We start from the raw sequence: 21,646 nt of genomic DNA, 5'->3' as shown, positions 1-21,646 counted from the left end.
CTCAGATTAGGAGACCAAAACTTTACGCAATACTTCAGGTGTGGTCTCACCAAGGCCCTGTGCTGGTATTTTAGCATACTCGGCAGCTCCCTCTTTTCCTTCCACTAGTGCCAATACCTCTATTTCCCATTCCTGTCCTTCGTATGATTTAAAGAAGGTTTTCAGCTCGCTGTCCTTTCCACTCCTATCATAAGCCAGCGTAATGTGAAGTGGGGGTTCTTCGTCCAGATTTAAGGAACACCATTGAGGGGTCACTATGGAGTAACATTGTCGTGCAGGGGCCCAGGGGGTCACTACTATACCTCTATCGCCTCATTCTACCTTTAGTTGGAAAGCACAGAGTAGATCTCTCGCCATCAGGTTGCAATCTAATCCGGTGGTTATCACAAATCTATGTTTGATTGCCTTTCCTCCATATACTACTTCAACTGGTTGAGAGATGGGATACTGGCAAACTTGTCCTTGAAGCCCGGACAGGTTCTGAACTTCTCGTGATTCTGGTAAATTATAAATTGATTGAAGATATGACATGGATGCGCCTGTGTCTACTAGGAAGGTGCAGATTTTACCTTCAACTGTAGAGCCAACATAGGTTCCTTATCAGACTTGAATCCTGTCGCTACTAGGTTCGCTAATCATAGGCGTGTGAATGGGTTATTCTGAAAAAAGGAGATTTGTCCCCTTGGCTCTTGATTTTCTTGCCAGTTCCCTCTGTGCTCTCTAGGATCCCATTGATCCCTCCATTCTCTTTGATCTTGAAAATTTCTTCTTTGACGCCTTCTTTCGTTCCTTTCTTTATTTGGGCACCGCCTATTCCAGTGACCTACCCTTCCACAACTATAACACTGGCCCATTCCTAATGGCCGGCATGTCCTCGACCCTGGTCTTTGAAGGACTGGCTCTAGGGCAGATGCTTCTCTATAATATCGGTCTGGATATTCCGGGACTCTAATTTCTCCCAGTCCATGGTTTGTTGGTACTCTGGGGATCCATGGTTCAGGGTCGAATTCTGGCACTTCCTTTCTAATCACATATTCAGTTTTTTGTTTTACTGCAGGCGGGCTATCCTGCTTCTTTATGTCCCTCCAGTGATATCTTACAGCCCTAGCCATTTGAATGGCACTATTTTCTGTCCAGTCCATATTATTAGTCTAAATGGCTTCTGTTACGTTGGGGGGGAGGCAATTCAGTAAGATGGCACAATATTTACTCAATTTCTGTAATTTAATTCACCCGATTGGTCCATTTATAATTCAGAGCATCGCTCTAAAAATTCATCCGCTCCTTCTCCCCTTTTTGGCCTTACATCTAATATTCTGGCCAAATCGATTGGTTTTTGAAGGGTGTTTGCAAGGGCTGTTAAAACAGCTTCTTCCCTTGCACCATTGTCTGCTATTATTATTATATTTGCAAGAGCTTCATGCGACGGATGCCCTAAATTCATTAGGAATTCACTTGGGGGTCATTATTTGCTGGATCACCGCCCAGAAATCCCGGGAATTGTCGTGATAAGCGCGCATTGTAGTTCTTAAGTGATCCATAAAAGAAGCGGGTAATATTCTACGATCGGGTATTTGACTTAAAATAAACAGCATCTCATTAGGCTTCCATGGGGAATAGACTCTAATTGTACGGGGATTATTTGCACTCATTGCATTGGTTGGATCAAAAGAAGGATTAGGCATTTCCCTTACAGGGAACTGTCTGTTTAGTTTCAAGATCTACCTCAGCTTCTTCAATTGTTGTCTCACCCCCAGATGTATCTTTCCCTTCACCAGGGGGTTCAAGGTACTATCTAAATGATTTATTTCCTTCTTTTTCTAACTGCTCGTTCAACTTGTCTAAGGGTACGCTCTTCTTATTTCTTAACTAATTTAGTTATTTTTCTAGTCTGGCTTCTGGTACCATGAACTCTAGAACTGTCTGTAATGGACGGAGCGGTCGGGTTTAAGGAAGTCTGTGCCATGGAATTTGATTGCCTATTCCGGTCACAAGCTCCACAATGTGCATCTAGGGTATTGGGATCGTAAGATGGTGTTGGACGAAAATTCCTAATTTTAACACTCTCCCAATTTACTAAATAATCGTCGTCATCCCCCTCGTAACCAGTGCCAACCATCGGATCCTCACTCTTAAAACTTATGGATGACAATTTTTCTGTGAAAGATTTTCTTCTCCCTTTATCTTTAATACTCTCTGGCTCTACCCTTAGGCTACCTGGAGGTTCAAATGCTTCAGTATCTTCTAATTTTATCCCCCGCTTTAGAGTTGCTTTCTTCCAACTTGCCATTCTTTCCTCCGCTCTACTCGCTTTCTGTTCCTCATAATAATTTCTCCACAATTCAATTAATTCCTTCACCTCTGCATTATTGCTGCATTGCCAGATAATCTGCTCAATGTATTTCAATCACTTTACTGTACCTATGCCCCATCTGGGCCATAATTTGCTCCTTAATTCTCTATTTAATTCTCCGGAAATAATTCTCACTCGATCAGCTTTTTGTGGAAATTCGCTGCATATTTCTTGTACAGGACTTTCCGAGTCAGGGGTCATATCTTTATTTGCGTGGTTCCCCAATCTATTGGATATGGAAGCAACTTCAAAGCTACTCGCACCTCTTAACAATTTCCCTTTCTAATTCCAAAATTACCAAAGACGTTTTTAAACAATATTCAACTCAAAATGCTCCAGGAAACAACCAACCACAATCACACACGTTCTCACAGCCCGTTTCCTATTCCCGACCTTAATATAAACACATGCAAATGAGCTCCAAACAAGTAAACAAAATTGAATACAGAAAATAAATGATTTCACTTATTATAAGTATGCCTAACCACATTCCAGTATAAACCATAAGCACTCATCTAATAGAGCATTTAACTATACAATCTCAGAATTAAATCGCAGTATTCTCAATCCCTCTTTGTGGTTGGCTCGGTCAACGGAAAAGCTCTTCCCCCCGACACATGGATCGAATGAGTACAAACCCTGATCAAACCACCATGAATCAGATTCTAACAATATTACAATCCCGATTTAAACAAATACAAATATTTAATTCAAACACACTTTTACTTCAATTATCTAACACCCAAAAATCCTTAAGCACTCACACAAACAATGCAAATAGCAGTCCACGAATAGCAGTCACACTCTAAATCTTAATACACTCTAAATCTTTCTACATACACAAAGTATTTATACAATTCAGATCCAATAACGATGCTAAAAAAGACGATGCTGGATTTTTACAATTTACAATAATAATTTAACATGCTAGCGCACAGTTTACAAACACTCAATCTCAATGCCGCGTCACGCTGTTTTCAATCTGTGAACCTCTCCCTCTGATACAGAAGATTTTCCCCTTCCTAGGGTACTCTTTGCTGAGGTGTACCACTTCTTAAATTAATACTTTTCCTCCTAAATGTTACTTTCCTCCTGCTAAGACTGGACTTCTATAGGGGGACCCTCCTCTCTAAGTTCTACAGAATTAGGGGTACCTTTCGCATTGGGTACTTTTCACCAAGTAAACCAGGTTCCCGTCTATCAGTTACTCTTCGCTATCAGGTACTAATCAACAATCGATCAGAGGGTTACTGTTCACTGTTGATCAGCCACTATTCAGAATCGATCTCAAATATGCACAAACTCCGAAGTTCTATTTACACAGAATTCGAATTCTAATGTACGGGCAGAACTTCAATGTGAAATTCTGTATTTGGAAATTTGATTCTGCATATCTAGACTCATTCTCGGACCAACTAGTTTTGGTGCGTACCAATCCACATACGCGGGCTTTCAAATTCAAACTAAATTGCCCAATGTAATCTCGAATGGACTCGAGTATTCCCAACCAATCTATACTCTAGCCACCGAGCCCAGTGCCTTTACAAGGTTCCTCGTCCGTCACTCCAGGGAAGGACTCAAACATCTTCACGCAGACACCCCTCTCTGCAGGGCACCGGGGGTTCAGCGCCTAACCTCTTCGTGCCGGCAGTCGATGCCGATTTTCAGAACGCACCTTTCCAATCGGCACTCCCGGCAAAGATAGATCAATACGTAGACCGGACCTGTGTTTCAATACCCTACCAATTGGATACCAAATCTGGATAATGGGCCACCCCTCGCCCACGAAGCGCATCAGGCTCTCATTAAAGCAACTGCAGTGATGCAACTTCGATCAAGTTTTGGGCCACTCCTCGCCCTGTTTTATGGGCCCCTAACCCAAAGGAGTGCTAACCAACTCCCCCCCCCACCCTCCTTGCTGGCTAGACTCTGTTCTAACGATCTCGATTGGACCCTTTCCCAAGCCTGCGAATGATCGATCCGCCCCGACTAGCGAAGTGCTGAAAAATCAATGCGAAAACCGCACAGTGGCCCCGATTTCTGCACTCGCGATCGAAACAGCTCAACACCCTTGATTGCAAACTTGTGTTTGGGGGTCCGTTGTGATCCCGGATGATCCCAATGTAAATAGCTCGTTCTAAGCTTCCCCCCCAGTCTAGTTTCATTCAAAAATCACTGAGTCAAGCACTTACGCATCTAAACTATATTTTGACAAAACACAATTACAGTTCCACTACTATACCTAACCACCGCGGGTTCGATCCTCGTACCTGCCTGATCAAGCCCTCTTGGCCTCGCTCAAACAGAGACACTCCAGAAGGTCACGCAATCCTAAGCGTTCTCCCAGAAGATCGACACAGGACCTTGTGAGATTTTTATAGGTCCCCGAACCTTGAGGGGCCAAACCATATAGGGGTGGTCTCTTTACAGTCCAATAACAGATATTGATTAACACAGTATATGATAGACATTTCCCTAACCCAATAATACAGTAACCAATACATTGTATTTGAAAGAAAGTTCTAGGAAGAAGCAAACAAGAATAAACATTGAAACATGTGCCCTGAGATTCAAACAATTTCTCCATGGCTCAACAGTTCGACCAATCATCGATTAACAGGCTGACCGTCTTGCAACATTATATATAGAAACATAGAAATTAGATGCAGGAGTAGGCCATTCGGCCCTTCGAGCCTACACCGCCATTCAATATGATCATGGCTGATCATCCAACTCAGTATCCCGTACCTGCCTTCTCTCCATACCCTCTGATCCCCTTAGCCACAAGGGCCACATCTAACTCCCTCTTAAATATAGCCAATGAACTGGCCTCGACTACCCTCTGTGGCAGAGAGTTCCAGAGATTCACCACTCTCTGTGTGAAAAAAGCTCTTCTCATCTCGGTTTTAAAGGATTTCCCCCTTATCCTTAAGCTGTGACCCCTTGTCCTGGACTTCCCCAACATCGGGAGCAATCTTCCTGCATCTAGCCTGTCCAACCCCTTAAGAATTTTGTAAGTTTCTATAAGATCCCCTCTCAATCTCCTAAATTCTAGAGCGTATAAACCAAGTCTATCCAGTCTTTCTTCATAAGACAGTCCTGACATCCCAGGAATCAGTCTGGTGAACCTTCTCTGCACTCCCTCTATGGCAATAATGTCCTTCCTCAGATTTGGAGACCAAAACTGTACGCAATACTCCAGGTGTGGTCTCACCAAGACCCTGTACAACTGCAGTAGAACCTCCCTGCTCCTATACTCAAATCCTTTTGCTATGAAAGCTAACATACCATTCGCTTTCTTCACTGCCTGCTGCACCTGCATGCCCACTTTCAATGACTGGTGTACCATGACACCCAGGTCTCGCTGCATCTCCCCTTTTCCTAGTCTGCCACCATTTAGATAATAGTCTGCTTTCCTGTTATTGCCACCAAAATGGATAACCTCACATTTATCCACATTATACTGCATCTGCCAAACATTTGCCCACTCACCCAGCCTATCCAAGTCACCTTGCAGTCTCCTAGCATCCTCCTCACAGCTAACACTGCCCCCCCAGCTTAGTGTCATCCGCAAACTTGGAGATATTGCCTTCAATTCCCTCATCCAGATCATTAATATATATTGTAAATAGCTGGGGTCCCAGCACTGAGCCTTGCGGTACCCCACTAGTCACTGCCTGCCATTGTGAAAAGGACCCGTTTACTCCTACTCTTTGCTTCCTGTTTGCCAGCCAGTTCTCTATCCACATCAATACTGAACCCCCAATGCCGTGTGCGTTAAGTTTGTAAACTAATCTCTTATGTGGGACCTTGTCGAAAGCCTTCTGGAAGTCCAGATACACCACATCCACTGGTTCTCCCCTATCCACGCTACTAGTTACATCCTCGAAAAATTCTATAAGATTCGTCAGACATGATTTACCTTTTGTAAATCCATGCTGACTTTGTCCAATGATTTCACCACTTTCCAAATGTGCTGCTATCCCATCTTTAATAACTGACTCTAGCAGTTTCCCCACTACCGATGTTAGACTAACTGGTCTGTAATTCCCCGTTTTCTCTCTCCCTCCCTTCTTAAAAAGTGGGGTTACGTTTGCTACCCGCCAATCCTTAGGAACTACTCCAGAATCTAAAGAGTTTTGAAAGATTATTACTAATGCATCCACTATTTCTGGAGCTACTTCCTTAAGTACTCTGGGATGCAGCCTATCTGGCCCTGGGGATTTATCGGCCTTTAATCCATTCAATTTACCCAACACCACTTCCCGGCTAACCTGGATTTCACTTAATTCCTCCAACTCCTTTGACCCGCGGTCCCCTGCTATTTCCGGCAGATTATTTATGTCTTCCTTAGTGAAGACGGAACCAAAGTAGTTATTCAATTGGTCCGCTATAGCCTTGTTCCCCATGATCAACTCACCTGTTTCTGACTGCAAGGGACCTACATTTGTTTTAACTAATCTCTTTCTTTTCACATATCTATAAAAACTTTTGCAGTCAGTTTTTATGTTCCCTGCCAGTTTTCTTTCATAATCTATTTTTCCTTTCCTAATTAAGCCCTTTGTCCTCCTCTGCTGGTCTCTGAATTTCTCCCAGTCCCAGTATGCTGCTTTTTCTGGCTAATTTGTACGCATCATCCTTCGCTTTGATACTATCCCTGATTTCCCTTGTTATCCACGGATGCACTACCTTCCCTGATTTATTCTTTTGCCAAACTGGGATGAACAATTTTTGTAGTTCATCCATGCAGTCTTTAAATGTCTTCCATTGCATATCCACCGTCAACCCTTTTAGAATTAATTGCCAGTCAATCTTGGCCAATTCACGTCTCATACCCTCAAAGTTACCTTTCTTTAAGTTCAGAACCATTGTTTCTGAATTAACAATGTCACTCTCCATCCTAATAAGAACTCAACCATATTATGGTCACTCTTGCCCAAGGGGGCACGTACAACAAGACTGCTAACTAACCCTTCCTCATTACTCAATACCCAGTCTAAAATAGCCTGCTCTCTCGTTGGTTCCTCTACATGTTGATTTAGATAACTATCCCGCATACATTCCAAGAAATCCTCTTCCTCAGCACCCCTGCCAATTTGATTCACCCAATCTATATGTAGATTGAAGTCACCCATTATAACGGTTTTGCCTTTGTCGCACGCATTTCTAATTTCCTGTTTGATACCATCTCCAACTTCACTACTACTGTTAGGTGGCCTGTACACAACACCCACCAGCGTTCTCTGCCCCTTAGTGTTTCGCAGCTCTACCCATACCGATTCCACATCCTCCAAACTAATGTCCTTCCTTTCCATTGCGTTAATCTCCTCTCTAATCAGCAACGCTACCCCACCTCCTTTTCCTTTCTCTCTATCCCTCCTGAATATTGAATATCCCTGGATGTTCAGCTCCCAGCCTTGGTCACCCTGGAGCCATGTCTCCATGATCCCAACTATATCATAGTCATTAATAGCTATCTGCACATTCAACTCATCCACCTTATTACGAATGCCCCTTGCATTGAGACACAAAGCCTTCAGGCTTGTTTTTACAACACTCTTACCCCTTATACAATTATGTTGAAAAGTGGCCCTTTTTGATTTTTGTCCTGGTTTTGTCTGCCTGCCACTTTTACTTTTCACCTTGCTACCTATTGTTTCTACCTTCATTTTACACCCCTCTGTCTCTACGCTCACACATTTAAGAAACCCTTTCCCTTTAACTCCATCCTCCACTATCCCATTCGACACCCCACCCCCCTTATTCAGTTTAAAACCACCCGTGTAGCAGTGGCAAACCTGCCTGCCAGAATGCTGGTCCCACACCTGTTAAGATGCAATCTGTCCCTTTTGTACAGTTCCCCCTTACCCCAAAACAGATCCCAGTGATCTAAGAATCTAAATCCCTGCCTTATACTATTTACAATGCTTTTGCAGCAATCCAATCGAAATGATGCATTTGAGGTTCGTTTGCAAAACTGCTATACATTTTATCAATTTAGGAAAAACAAGGAGAACACCTGGACCCCTCACCATCCTGCATACCAGTCTGAGCCTAGACTGGCTGGCGCCATTCAAAGCCTGTAAAGTCCAGCTGACAAGGGTTAAGCAATTCTGACAAGTGCAGGGATCCTCCATTTTATGGTGTCTTTAATTTGGCCAATATTAACATCAGAGTCTGAAGAAGGGTCTCGACCCGAAACGTTGCCTATTTCCTTCGCTCCATAGATGCTGCCTCACCCGCTGAGTTTCTCCAGCATTTTTGTCTACCTTTGAGAGAGGGTTTTGTCTACCTTTATCAGAGGGTGTGTCACCTGCTGCAGGACAGCTAGCCTCTTGCATGTTTAACACATTTCAACAAAAAGGTGAAATAAATTCCTTGGATTGAAACCATCGTTTCCTAATAGCCTCCATCCTGTATCAAAGCAATACAGATTCGCAGTAATGAAGTAAATATGATACAACAACATAGAATTAAGGTTAAACTATATTTTGACCATGGTATCTATTTTAAGTCACTGAAGTGGAATGAACACATTTAAGGGTTAGAAAGAGAACTAGGGGTTGTGGGTTCCACCTACTAAAAAGTAATCAGGTAAATGTATATCATTACATTTTCTTTATACTGAGAGTGATTACATTTTAATGGTCTTCCTGGAGAAATGGTGGATGAATCATATTGGGGAAAACACTTTGATGTTGGAGTTTAGTGATAGGTTTCAGAGCCCATCTGGGTGGATGGATTTTCCTCACTAATAATTGTCCATAAAATAAAGATGTCTCCAGAGATGCTATGGATATGTAAAATATCCTTAATAGGTTGGAGGTGTTGCCAAATCAAGGCAACGCAACATCAGTAAATGCAAGGGTAATTTAAGACAGACAAGGAAATCCATTTAGGTGGAGATGTTTACAAGAACAATGAATAATCCCAAGATCTGGAGCACTTGTGAGAAATGGGTAGTTGTGCAGGGAATAGGGAGGAGGACTACTGGAAGATTGAGATAAAATAGGAGCTGCGTTACTTCATAAATGGGATTTGTACCATAAGGCAACATTTAATTCAGAATGGTGAATGCATACAAAAATTTCAAAGTGAGATCACTTCTGAGAACTAAAAATGGAATGGAAGCATTTTCAAACGACTTTGATTTTATCTCACAGGAACAGTAGGTATTGACCTAACAAACTCGGAAGTGAGTCAGTTGGAACATGTACCTCGGCAAAACCAGATGATCTTTGTCACGGCAAAGAGAGTGGAGTTGTGTGAAATGGTGCAGAATTGGTTACAAGCTCTCAACTCGGAAGATAAATAATATTTGCTGACAATATTTTAATAGAGGAAAAATGTTTCTTCAGTACAAAGAGTGCATAGCAATGGATTTCACAAAAATGGGAAATAGAGGAAAATGATGGAGTATTTGTAAGAGACGATGGGACCAGAAAGAAAGCATATTTTCAGATTATTGCCAACGATGGTTTGTTTATTTAAATGGAAGCAGAACTATGTACAGTTTTACTATTTTCACTTTGTCTCTATTACGTGGCACGACTTGTATTTAGCTAGATGTGGGATTACTTTTTTTTTTAAAAGGCATTAATTGACACAATATGTGGGAGTTAGGTAAACTTTATAATGTTAAAATATATTTTATTAGGTGTTTTACCAACCAGAGAACTGCAGGAGTAATTTTAGTGCAAGAATAAAAAATACCTGCAGGTGTACTTTAGAGAGCATATTGACTGGTTGCATCACGGCCTGGTTAGTCGACTCGAACGCCACAAAAGAGATTACAAATGTGGTGAATATCGCCCAGTCCATCATGAGTACTGACCTCCCTACCTAAGGGATCTTCAATTGGAGGCACTATCAAAAAAAAGGCAGCTGGCATCATCAAGGACTCACATCACATTGGATACGCTCTCATTTCACTCCTGCCATCAGGAAGAATGTATAGTGGTCTGAAAACTGAATTGTCCATGTTCAGGAACAGCTTCTTCCCAACAAACATCAGGCTATTGAACACTACGAACTCCAACTAAACTACAAACTGCCTTGATTGCTCTAGGGGCTTGATTTGTTTTGTTTTTTGCACTATGATGAGTTTATTATTTACTTATTATGTTCGTTTATTATATACCTATTGAGTGTTGTGTTTACAAATCTCTTGTGCTGCTGCAAGTAATAATTTCATTGTTCCATTTCAATATATATGACAATAAAACGACTCTTGACCAATAGATCCTAGATTCAAACTTTGGCTGAATGTCATTATTTTAGATAAAGCAACATTTGGAGCTCCACATCAGATCTTGATATTTGTGGTGGGGAGGTGAAAATGTAATTGTAACTAATGCAGAGTTTTCTGTCATATAAAATTACAACAGAATTAAGTTCTGCCATGGAGCCTAATTGTGACTAACTAGACTGCTGACATGTACCAGGTATAAAAAGATTACTTGGGGAAGGCATCCACAGATCACTAGAATTTATGGAACTAAACTCAGCATAGCTCAGAACTTCAGGGGAGTGAGGAAAAAAAATACAAGGAAATTAAAGAACTATCATTAAGAATTCCATTCAATGTAAAAAAGTTTCAAATAAGTGCAATGTGAATTAATGTCTTCAAGAATGAATGATAAATATTTATGATAAGTATTTAAAGGTTCAGAGTTATTTTACAATGTTGGGTGGATTCTATTTCTTGAGCAATTGAGGAAAAGTGGCTAATGGGTGACAAGCGTTTATGAGAATTTATGCATTGTCAGTTTATTGCCCAACCAGTTTCTGCTTGCAAAAAACTAATAACTGCTTTAATGATAAGTCCCTTTTCTATTCCAGATAATGCATGTGATCCAGGAGTGTGTGCCAAACAAATGTGGATTGACGTGACTGAGATTAAAAATGAACTGTGCCTGGTCTTCACTGATAATGGGAATGGAATGACTCCAATTAAACTACACAAAATGTTGAGGTAGAGTGCTTAAGGATGAATAAAACAAATCCAATTTTATTAAGATACATTCATAAAGAAAATAAGGGCTGAAGTTAACAAAATAGAGATGAGAGTCAAAAACAAAAAGTGCCAACTTAACTAGATGCACAACACATCATGCTTGGTTTAGAATGGACCAAGAGGTAAAATATATTGGAGGAGAGAATGGTAATCGTTATTTTACATGTATGTATTTGAATGTTACGGAGTGATTTCTTGCACAACTGCCACCCCAGCTAAACATGGTGTGAACACATATGCTATTTGGACTGCTGTGTTTTAGATGAGATCACCTTCCCAATTGTGTATGTAATTAACATCACCCACCTCCAAAGAAGAATATTAAAACATGTATTCTCCTAAATTCAATTAAATGTAGTCCAAATTGTTAAGATTTAGTTATCTGTTGATAATGCACAATGTTTTTTGTTTCGTTATGTATACAAATATTTTTTGTTCAGTTAAAAAGTATGTAATGATATTTGGTGCATCCTCATGCCCTTGAGCTGTACATGACTTTAAAATTCACTGGATTATTTCAGAACAGAATCATCATATTTTATTATGTTAAGTTCATGCTCGGTTGATCTTTCAAAAACCTCCCATACTTTATTATTCACTCAGTCAAATGTACATTTTGTTTCATTTTCACTATCTTACAGTTTTAATTTTGAATGTAATTTTATCTTCTGAAAATTGTCATTTTGAATGGGTGAACACCAGGAATTTTAAATATTTTTCTTATCAATGACGTATCTGGGGTAAACAATCAACATATCTATTTATGTTGCTTATTAAGATAGATTTTATCATGTCAAATACATGTTTATTGCTGTCGCTCATTACCATACATTTAGAAAAATTAAAAGTTGACCTTAGAATAAATCTATAATTCTCAGAAAATAAACATTTATCCTTATTTTCTACAGATTTGGAATAGTTATTGGCATTTACACCAGGGTGCAATGAAATTCTTGTTCACTTGAAGCTCGCAGCTTAAACAGTATATATTCAGCAATGATACATACAACAATAAATACAATGATGAGTACAAAATAGAAGAATGGTGCAAGATTGTAGTGCAATCTGAAGAGTGCAATAAAAAAATATTTAAGTATAGTAATGGAATAACCGATTGGCAGAATCACCAAATTATGGAATAATCCTTGTTGATAGCAAACAATATTTATACTAGTGTGTGAAATTTGATCCTATTATTAATAAATACTATGCAAACTAGTGGTCAAAGGAGAATTTGGCTACTAATCCCAATGGTACTAACATAATGTACAGCAGTGTATCCAACTAAATGTATAAGCAATATAAAATTCCCCAGCGTCATCTCTGTATTTGACAGACCATTGCATTCGGACAATCAATAATTGTGTATTGTTGGATATTTTTTTTTAAATTATCTTTTATGCAGATGCAGGCCTTGAAAACAGGAGGCCCGGTGGCATTGTTATTTAAAGGGGGCCGGCCTAAGCAGGGTTCAGTGCTCATTAACCCCTCCTACCCCGTACCACTCCCACCCTGACCTTTCCCTACCCCAATGGGATCATGAACTCAGCCCAAATTTTAAGGACTCAATTCTTCTTTTTAATCTGTTGCCTCCACCCAATCCATTTAGTAATTTGGTGATCTGATTTAAAACAAAACATGGAAGAACCTTGGTATAATGTGATATTACAGTTAAATAAATTATTACATTTTGTTAGATCTCAATTAACACTGTGATCTATTATTTGCCTCGTAAGAAATATTTATATTCCATTTAATTTATCTATGGTAAACAAATGTTCTTGAGGTTTTGTAAAGTTGCGTTGACTTTGCTTTGCAACGAGTGTAGTTTGTTTCAATTTGTTTCCACTAGCAAAATAATGGATCGCCTATCGACTTCAATATAGCATTTGGCTACTTTCCCAGCTCTCTATTTGATTTGGAAGTTTTGGTAATGACCACATCACCTAGACAACACTGGAGATGCTAGGTTGTTGCGCAGGCTACGCTGGTGGTGAAGTAAAGCTGATATCCTGCCTGTTCAACACGCTAAACAAAAAAATGAGGATATTTTTCCTTTATCTTGACTTATGGTGCCTTTTAACTGAATAGACAAAAACAGATTGAACTGATCATCAATCTCATTATTTGTAGCTGGTATAGAACTGCAGCCATGATCACATAGAGAGGAATAATTAAACAAATGACTTTGAATACACTGGTATCCTAATGTGCCGTGCTTGTTTTTCAATTAAACCCTATATATCATAATTGAAAATATAGATTTGCTGCAATCCCTTGTTTTCTGAAGATTTATAAAATTACTGGGAAATATTTGTGAGACAGGTTTGTTGTCGTCAATGCGACAAGCATGTATCTCCCGTAAACACTTCCTTGTTGCTCACACAAGCAGTCTTTGTCTTGCTTTAATGCCAGTTGACACCGTCTTTGCTGGTGGGTTACTGAAGGAGATCAGCTGGAGGAACTCAGCGGTTCAGGCAGCATCTTTGGAGGGCATTGGAAAATCTATTTTGCATGTCAAACCCCTTCATCTAGACTAAAATAGTAGAGGGTAATAGAATAAGGTGAATGGACAGAGTCTTTTACCCAGGATAATGGAATCAAGAATCAGATGACCGGAATAAGGTGAGAGGGACAAGATTGATTAAGAACTCTTGAGGGGCAACTTTTTCACTCAGCGGATGGTGTATTTTCAAATGGAGGAGTTCATTGTGGCAAATAATATAACCACATTTAAAAGACTCATGGATAGGAAAGGATTAGAGGGGTGTGGGCCAAATGCTGGGAAATTGGATTAGTTGTATGCGGCAACATGGTCAACATGGCTAGTTGGGCTGAAGGCCCAGTTTCTATGCGGTATGATGCTGATTTCCACTTTTACTTTGTCACCAACTTCCTCCCTGACCTAAAATTCACTTTTTCTGCCAGCTTTCCTCGTTCTTAATCTCTCTGTCACCATCTCAGGAAACAAGCATATCATGTATCTATACACTTAAATGGATCGATTGTAATCATGTATTGTCTTTCAGCTGACTGGTTAACATGCAACAAAAGTTTTTCACTGTACCTTGGTACACTTGACAATATACTAAACTGAAGCTACCCACTGACTAATACAAACTCACTGACTCCTAGAGTCACCTCCCACTCTGTTTTGTAAGAGTGCCATCCTTTTCTCTTCATTTCTCTGTCTCCGCCTCATCTGCCCTAGAGATGAGACTTTCCACTCCAGGACACCTGAAATGTCCTCCGTTTTCAGGAAACACAGCATCCCCTTCACTGATTGACTAAGCAATCAGCCATTTCACCTCTACGTCCTGTACTTCTGCACTCACCCCACATATGAACAGAGGTAGGGTTCCACATGTTCTTACCTTTTACTCCACCAACTTCTCCATCTAGCACATTATTCTTCAACATTTTTGCCAGCCACAACATGATCCCATCATCAGTCACATCTTCCGCTTTCCACCCATTCTTCCTTTCTGCAGGTAATACACTCACCATGACTTCCTGGTTTGCTTAACCCACCCCATCCATCTCCCAACTTCCACAGGTACTTTCACGTGCAACTACAGAAGTAACACGTCCCTCCACTGTTGCTTCCATCTATGCACTCAAACAGCCTTTCCAGGTGAGACAGTGAATCTGTCCCTTTTTTTCTCTCCACCCATCCACCCATGTGCTCTTTATATACCCTTCTTCCCACCTTACTCCCTGTACCCAATCACTCTGTCATCCCCATCTCCCACTGGATCCATTCTCCTCCCTCAATGCTCTCTCCCTTCCCTCTGATGTTCCTATCTCTTATTCAATTCCATTCTTCACTTTTCTTGCCTATCAAGTTTTTAGAATCTTCAGTCTTTTATTGCCCATTTATCACCTCCCAGCCTCTATTGCTATCTCCAAACATTTTTTTCCACCACCTGATCTGCCAATCAGCTCATCTCGCTTGTATCACCTATTGATAGCTAGTTCTTGCCCCCATCCCACCCCCATCTCCTTATACTGGCTACTATCTCTCCACTCTTTCAGCCTAGATGAAAGGCCTTGACCCAAAACATTGATTGTCCATTTCCTTCCATAGATGCTGTCTGACCAACTGAGTTCCTCCAACTCCTCCTTTCTTGCTACAGCTTCCAGCATCTACAGCCTCTTGTCTCAACAACAATAAGAAGAAACTTGGTTAAAATAATAAGCTGCTTTGTTCAGAGTAACATGCAATATACAGGGTTGATGAGAATGGTGCAGCTGTTTGAGCTACTGTCTCAAGCACCAGAGATACAGGTTCAATCCAGACCTTGGGTACTGTCGGTGTGGAGTTTGCACGTGCTTGCTGTGACCTTGTGCGTTTCCTCCATGTGCCCCGGTTTCCTCGCACCTTCCAAAGATGTGTGGGTTTGTAGATTAATTGGCCTCAGTAAAATTGTTTCTAATATGTAGGAAGTGATGATAAAGTGGGATAACATAGAACTAGTGTGAACGACTAGTCAGTGGTCGGTCTGGCCTCGCTGGGCCAAAGGGCCTGTTTATATGCCATATCTATGAACTAAACTAATAAAATTTGCCTTTGTAGTGAAACATAAGAATGCAATGCCTTCCCACTTTAATAAGTAATCTTGAAGAAAACACGCATTCTCTTTGACTATTGGTGCTGTCTGTGGGGAGTTTGCACGTTCTCACCGTAACTGCTTGAGTTTTCTCCGGGTGCTCCAGTTTCCTCCCACATTCCAAAGACGTGCAGGTTTCTAGATTAATTGGCCTCTGTAAAATTGCCCCTAGTGTGTGGTGTATGGGTGATTGTTGGTCAGCACGGATTTGGTGAACCGAAGGTCCTATTTTCCCGCTGTATCTTTCAGCTAAACTAACAGAAAACAAGGGAAATGTATGTTTCAAGCAACCAAGTGCATACCCACTATCAAACACCTAATTCTACACTTATCCATTTTTATTCTCCACATTCCCAACAAATCCCACTCAAATGCTACCACTCACCTGCACACCATGGGTTATTTACAGTGGTCAATTAAGCTAGTCTTGAGCACATCTTTGAAATTTGGAATAAAAGTGGAGCACCCGGATAAATCCATGTGGTCATAGGGAGAATGGGGTGGAAGATTGCAACCTTCACGTGGTCCGCCCTGTTTCGACGAATGCAATCAACCTGGCGTGCACAATCAAATAAGATCAAATAGAACAAGTTGTCCTACAACTTTAGGCTGTGCACGCCATATGCAAGAAGAAGATAGGGAGAATGTGCAAACTCCATACAAACAGTACTGGAAGTCAGGATTGAGCCCAGATTGCTGGAGCCATGAGACAGATACTCTACTGGCAGTGCCATTATACATCTGATGCATGGGATTGCACTAACCATACATGCTTATAGAAGCAACGTTTTTGTAACTGAACATTTTTCTTTTTTGTTTACTCTGTTCCATTTGTTTAATATACACATCAAGCAAGGAAGGAATTGGGGAAGCAACATGATGGATTTTTGACTGCAGGCAAATTTGAGCACAACCACGCACATATTTAAATATCAAATGATTCTTAGAAACCAAGACTTCCAAGTTCTTGCATCTTCTCTCATCTTCACCCCAGTATAAAATTAACTGAACTCACCTCGCTTTAAATGAAAGAAGCAAGTTAATTTTGTAAAGTCAGTTAATTGAAGCAGAATTAAATACAGATATAGGCAACCCCTATATTGGGGGAAGAGGGTGCTTGTGTTCTGAGAAAACGACAAGTATTGTGATTTTCCATAATGCAAAGCTGCAAAATCTGCGCTGGCACCAAGAAATGCAATTTGAATTAAAAGTTTATATATTTACTTTTTTTACAGACAAATTTTGAAAGCAAATTTTTATTCCATTTCCCAGAGTTTTTGATCGTGATTTATGATTTATATGAGGGTGAATTTCTGTTAAGCAAATTGCAGAAATGCAGGAGGTTGCTTAAATATTTTTTAAACTTACTATTACATGGCTTTTTGTTACTAATTTTCTCACTTCACACTTTAATCATATTTTGCAGCTTTGGCTTCACTAACAAAACGGGGAATAAAAACCACTTGCCAATAGGAGTATATGGAAATGGGTTTAAATCAGGCTCCATGCGGCTGGGAAAGGATGCTATGGTCTTCACCAAGAATGGCGGAGCATTAAGCGTGGGCCTCTTATCGCAGTCGTATCTGGAGCAGATTAATGCACAAGCGATAATCGTCCCCATTGTGCCTTTCAACCAACAGAATAATATCCTTTTTGCATATTGGTATTCATGTTAAAATTGTTTTATTTTGGCAGGCTTCTTTGAATAACAGATTCCACAAAATTTGTCAATGTAAGGCAAGAATGTACATTACTTATAATAATGCTCTCTTGTTTTTGCAGCATTCTATTTTATTTATCTCAATTCATTCAAAATATGTAAGTGCCTTAATATCTTGTTTGTGTTACAGTCTTTAGTAAATAGAACTGGACTGAAATATTCTAAGCATGATAATATGCAAATAGATTAATCCCTGTAAAAATGTGAACCACAGTTTTGAAAATTGTCTGTGAAATCTTGAGCGTTAGATGGCGTTGTCAGTTTTCTTATTTGGGGGAGCTGCAAAAGAATTCCCATCCCTGTGGATAGTAATTGGGGAGAGGAGTAAGCCAATAGATGAAGATAGATTGATAATTATGAATAGCAATGGGGCGGGTGGAGGGAGATGAATTGGTGCAAAAGGGAAATTGAAGAAAACATGAGTAGCATGTAGCCAAAATGTATTTTGATTGTTTTTTAGTATAGGAGTTGTAACTGGCTGCCCCCCCCCCCCCCCCCCCCCGAAAGTGCTTAAAATATATTACTGATGAGCAAAATTGAAAATTAAAGCAACTTTTGGTACGGGCATCAATTCCTCAATATATTTACTGAAAGACAAGTGATCTGCATGAAATCAATCCAAGATACTATGTTATTCTGTGGCACATTTTATGGAACTTAAAAACCTCAAGATATACATTGCAATGGAGGAGAAGTAATGTAACCACAAGATGAAGCTCTGGATCAGACTGGGGAAACATATATGGCCACATGTCTCAGGAAATATATTTGAGCCTTTTGTGGTTTTTGCAAGATAGATTTCTCAGAATAGTAATCATTAGACTAGGATTTGCATAAGGAAGTCTTGCCCATATTGACCGTAATTTTTAAGAAATTGAGAAAAACTGGTAAGACGAATAAAGGGAAACTATGGGCCATTTTTCCTGTGTGAAATAATGTTAGCAAGCTCTGAGCTCCCCATCCTCCAAACACACCTAGTGTAAATGCTAAGATATCTTAGAACGATGATGGAGCTCTGCAACTGGACTCCACAGAGAGCCAAATCTGCAGTTAAGTTCAGGCCTCCCATAGTTGACGCCGCTTCTGCAGAAGTCCCGGACCTTTCAGGGGAACAATTTGTTCAGTTTAAACAAGTAAATGCTCGCGGTCTGTTCCAGAAGATCTGGGCCACAATGTATAAAAGGGTTGAATGCATCATAAAATAAATTATCAGGAAAAGTATTTGAAGTGCCATGATCATATTGAATGGCGGTGCAGGCTCGAAGGGCCGAATGGCCTACTCCTGCACCAATTTTCTATGTTTCTATGTAAGTGGTATTATGAATAGATTCTTCAGAATATTTCTTAACCCTCTAAAATACAGAACCTCATAGTTACTGAAGATTCAGTGCCAAGTCTGGAGGCTATTTTAAAATTTTCCGTCTTCAAGTCACAGGAAGAGCTACTGGCAGAATTTGACTCAATTGTTGGCAAGAAAGGAACACGGATTATTGTTTGGAATATCAGAAGGTAGGTGTAGAATCTTATTCACCTGAGGAGTAAAGTTTAACCGGTTTATTTCAGCAGATGTGAGACTATCTTGTGAATTAATTTGCATACCTTGGTTCCTATTTGAATTGTCTTTTCCTCTAGTTGTCCATGCTTTGCCATCCGTACCTCCTTCCTGTCCTTTGACCCCATTCACATACAATTCCGAATCTCTGTGCTTTACCTTGTCTCCTTCTAAATCTCCTCTGCCCAGCTATATTCTCAGCTAGTGAGTTGTAGAGGGAAACTGGTTAATTGTTCCCCTCAAAGTTTCTGTATGATCTCCTCCTCCCTCCAGTAATCCATTATTTTCCCTCTTTCTGTCCATTAATTGTGAACTGCATTGCACCTCAGCCCTCCACCTCTACTCTGCCTTAGGTTTTTTTTTCTCGCTCATGTGTAATGATGTAACCTTGCAAGAGGTTTTTTGAACTGATGGCCAATTATGTCGCAGAGCAGGATCATTTGCAGAGGTTGCTGTAGCAACAAGCGATTTCAAGGGTAAAGTTTCCCTGACTTGCTTGGAGTGTGCGTGGATCTTCAGACTGATGTTAGGGGAGAGGGAGATACATAGATAAGGAACTGTAAGGTGTGCTGTCCTGGGCCTCCTCCATTGTCAGAGTGAGGCCCAGCGCAAATTGGAAGAACAGGACCTCATATTTCACTTGGGAAGCTTACACCCCAGCGGTATGAACATTAACTTCTCTAACTTCCCTTGCTTTCCCTCTCTCCAACCCATTCCTCTTCCCTGTTGTCCGACCAGTCTTACTGTCTCCGACTATATTTTATCTCTGTTTGCTTTGTTGTTACTTTCTCCCAGCTAACAATAATGTATTCTACATGTTCCTTGATCTCCATTCCCGTTGTCCTGTTTTCACACCTTACGCTTGCTTATCTATGTATCTCCTTCTCCCCTGACATCAGTCTGAGGAAGGGCCTCGACCTGAAACACCCATTCCTTCTCTCCAGAGATGCTGCCTGTTCCGCTGAGTTACTCCAGCATTTTGTGTCTTATCTTTGGTTCAAACCAGCATCTGCAGTTCCTTCCTATACATGTTTAGAGTGGAGTTTTGAGGAAAAGGTCTAGATTGTTAAGGGGAGTTCTATGGACATGTCCAGTCAATGCCTGGCTGCGCATGGGAAACCAGAAATTCTGGTTCCTACTCCTGCCCAAGATAACACCTAATTCTCAATGAAATTGAAATTGATGACTAAATAATGTTTGCGTAACCTCCATGATGCTGCTGTGAGTAGCAAATTCAGAGATATGACAAAGATATCTTGCAGCAACTTGGAAAGATTCCTTGTTAAACAAAAAGTTGAGAATCAATGTAACCATAATTTTCTCAAAGAAATTAGATTATGTACAAAGTCTTCATCTCAATGAGGTCCAGTTAGGAGATGATTTCTTCAATAATTCTGTGGGAGTAGGCCTGTATATTGACCTGTTCTGGAATCCTGCTCCCTGTCCTGAACCATCAGTCTTTGTTATACTGACACCTTCCAGAAAGGATTATTGCCAGTTGCGTCACTCTTGATTAACTCATTGAATAATGATTTTGACAGCTAAATGCAGAAGAAAACAGTCATTGTTCGTGTAAGTCATGTTCAAAAGGTGTATAAGCAGCTGACAGTCTCACAAAGATAACATAATGTCCTTTTTAAATAACCGTAATAGCAACATGGTGTACTTTTAGTTACAGAGTGACACATCAAAGATGGCATATAAAGCTTAAGTTTATGCCAGTAAGGCTAGAAATGGACATTTGCAAAAATTGCAACATAGCTGATGCTGGAAAAAAAGCCACAAGATATGTGTTGTGTCTTGTGAACTAAGCCACTTGGAGCCTAAATTTGGTTAATATAAAATCTTTATTCATCAAAACAAACAGACATTCTCTTGGAGACTCTCAGTAGAATCTCCAAACTCAAAAGTACATCGAGGTATTATATGACAACAATGAACAATTAACTACTATTTGAATGGTTGCAATTACCTACTTAGCTTAACCATTTTTTGTGTAGACAGGTAACTGCAGAATTACATATTTGCAATGGGAGGAAACTAGCTGCCAAGATACCATTAAATATTCAAAAACCTTTGCTGCGACAACTAATTCACATGAACGATCTAGAAGTTTCTGAGGACATTAATGGGCAAAATTAGGGCACATGGTATTGGGGGTAGAGTGCTGACATGGATAAAAAATTGGTTGGCAGATAGGAAGCAAAGATTAGGGATTAACGGGTCCCATTCAGAATGGCAGGCAGTGACTCGTGGGGTACCGAAAGGTTCGGTACTGGGGCCACAGCTATCTACAATATATATTAATGATTTAGATGAAGGGATTACAAGTAACATTAGCAAATTTGCAAATGACACAAAGCTGGGTGGCAGTGTGAACTGTGAGGAGGATGCT

At 40.3% G+C, this 21,646-nt stretch overlaps 1 protein-coding gene across 2 annotated transcripts in view; it reads left to right on the top strand.

Moving 5' to 3' along the window:
* LOC116979115 (MORC family CW-type zinc finger protein 3-like) overlaps positions 1 to 21,646 on the top strand; it is a 104,755-nt gene that overhangs the window by 22,380 nt on the left and 60,729 nt on the right. Inside the window, exons 3-5 of one of the 2 annotated variants that reach the window (XM_033030597.1) lie at positions 11,195 to 11,327; positions 17,406 to 17,623; positions 19,061 to 19,208. In XM_033030597.1, coding sequence (XP_032886488.1) covers positions 11,195 to 11,327; positions 17,406 to 17,623; positions 19,061 to 19,208 — 499 coding nt within the window. The remainder of the gene's footprint in view (positions 1 to 11,194; positions 11,328 to 17,405; positions 17,624 to 19,060; positions 19,209 to 21,646) is intronic. The other variant, XM_033030598.1, reaches the window with a different exon arrangement.

Source organism: Amblyraja radiata, chromosome 12 (genome assembly GCF_010909765.2).
Source record: "Amblyraja radiata isolate CabotCenter1 chromosome 12, sAmbRad1.1.pri, whole genome shotgun sequence".
NCBI lineage: Eukaryota > Metazoa > Chordata > Chondrichthyes > Rajiformes > Rajidae > Amblyraja > Amblyraja radiata.
The sequence above is the reverse complement of the archived record's forward strand: the minus strand, read 5'-3'. Positions and strand labels throughout refer to the sequence as shown.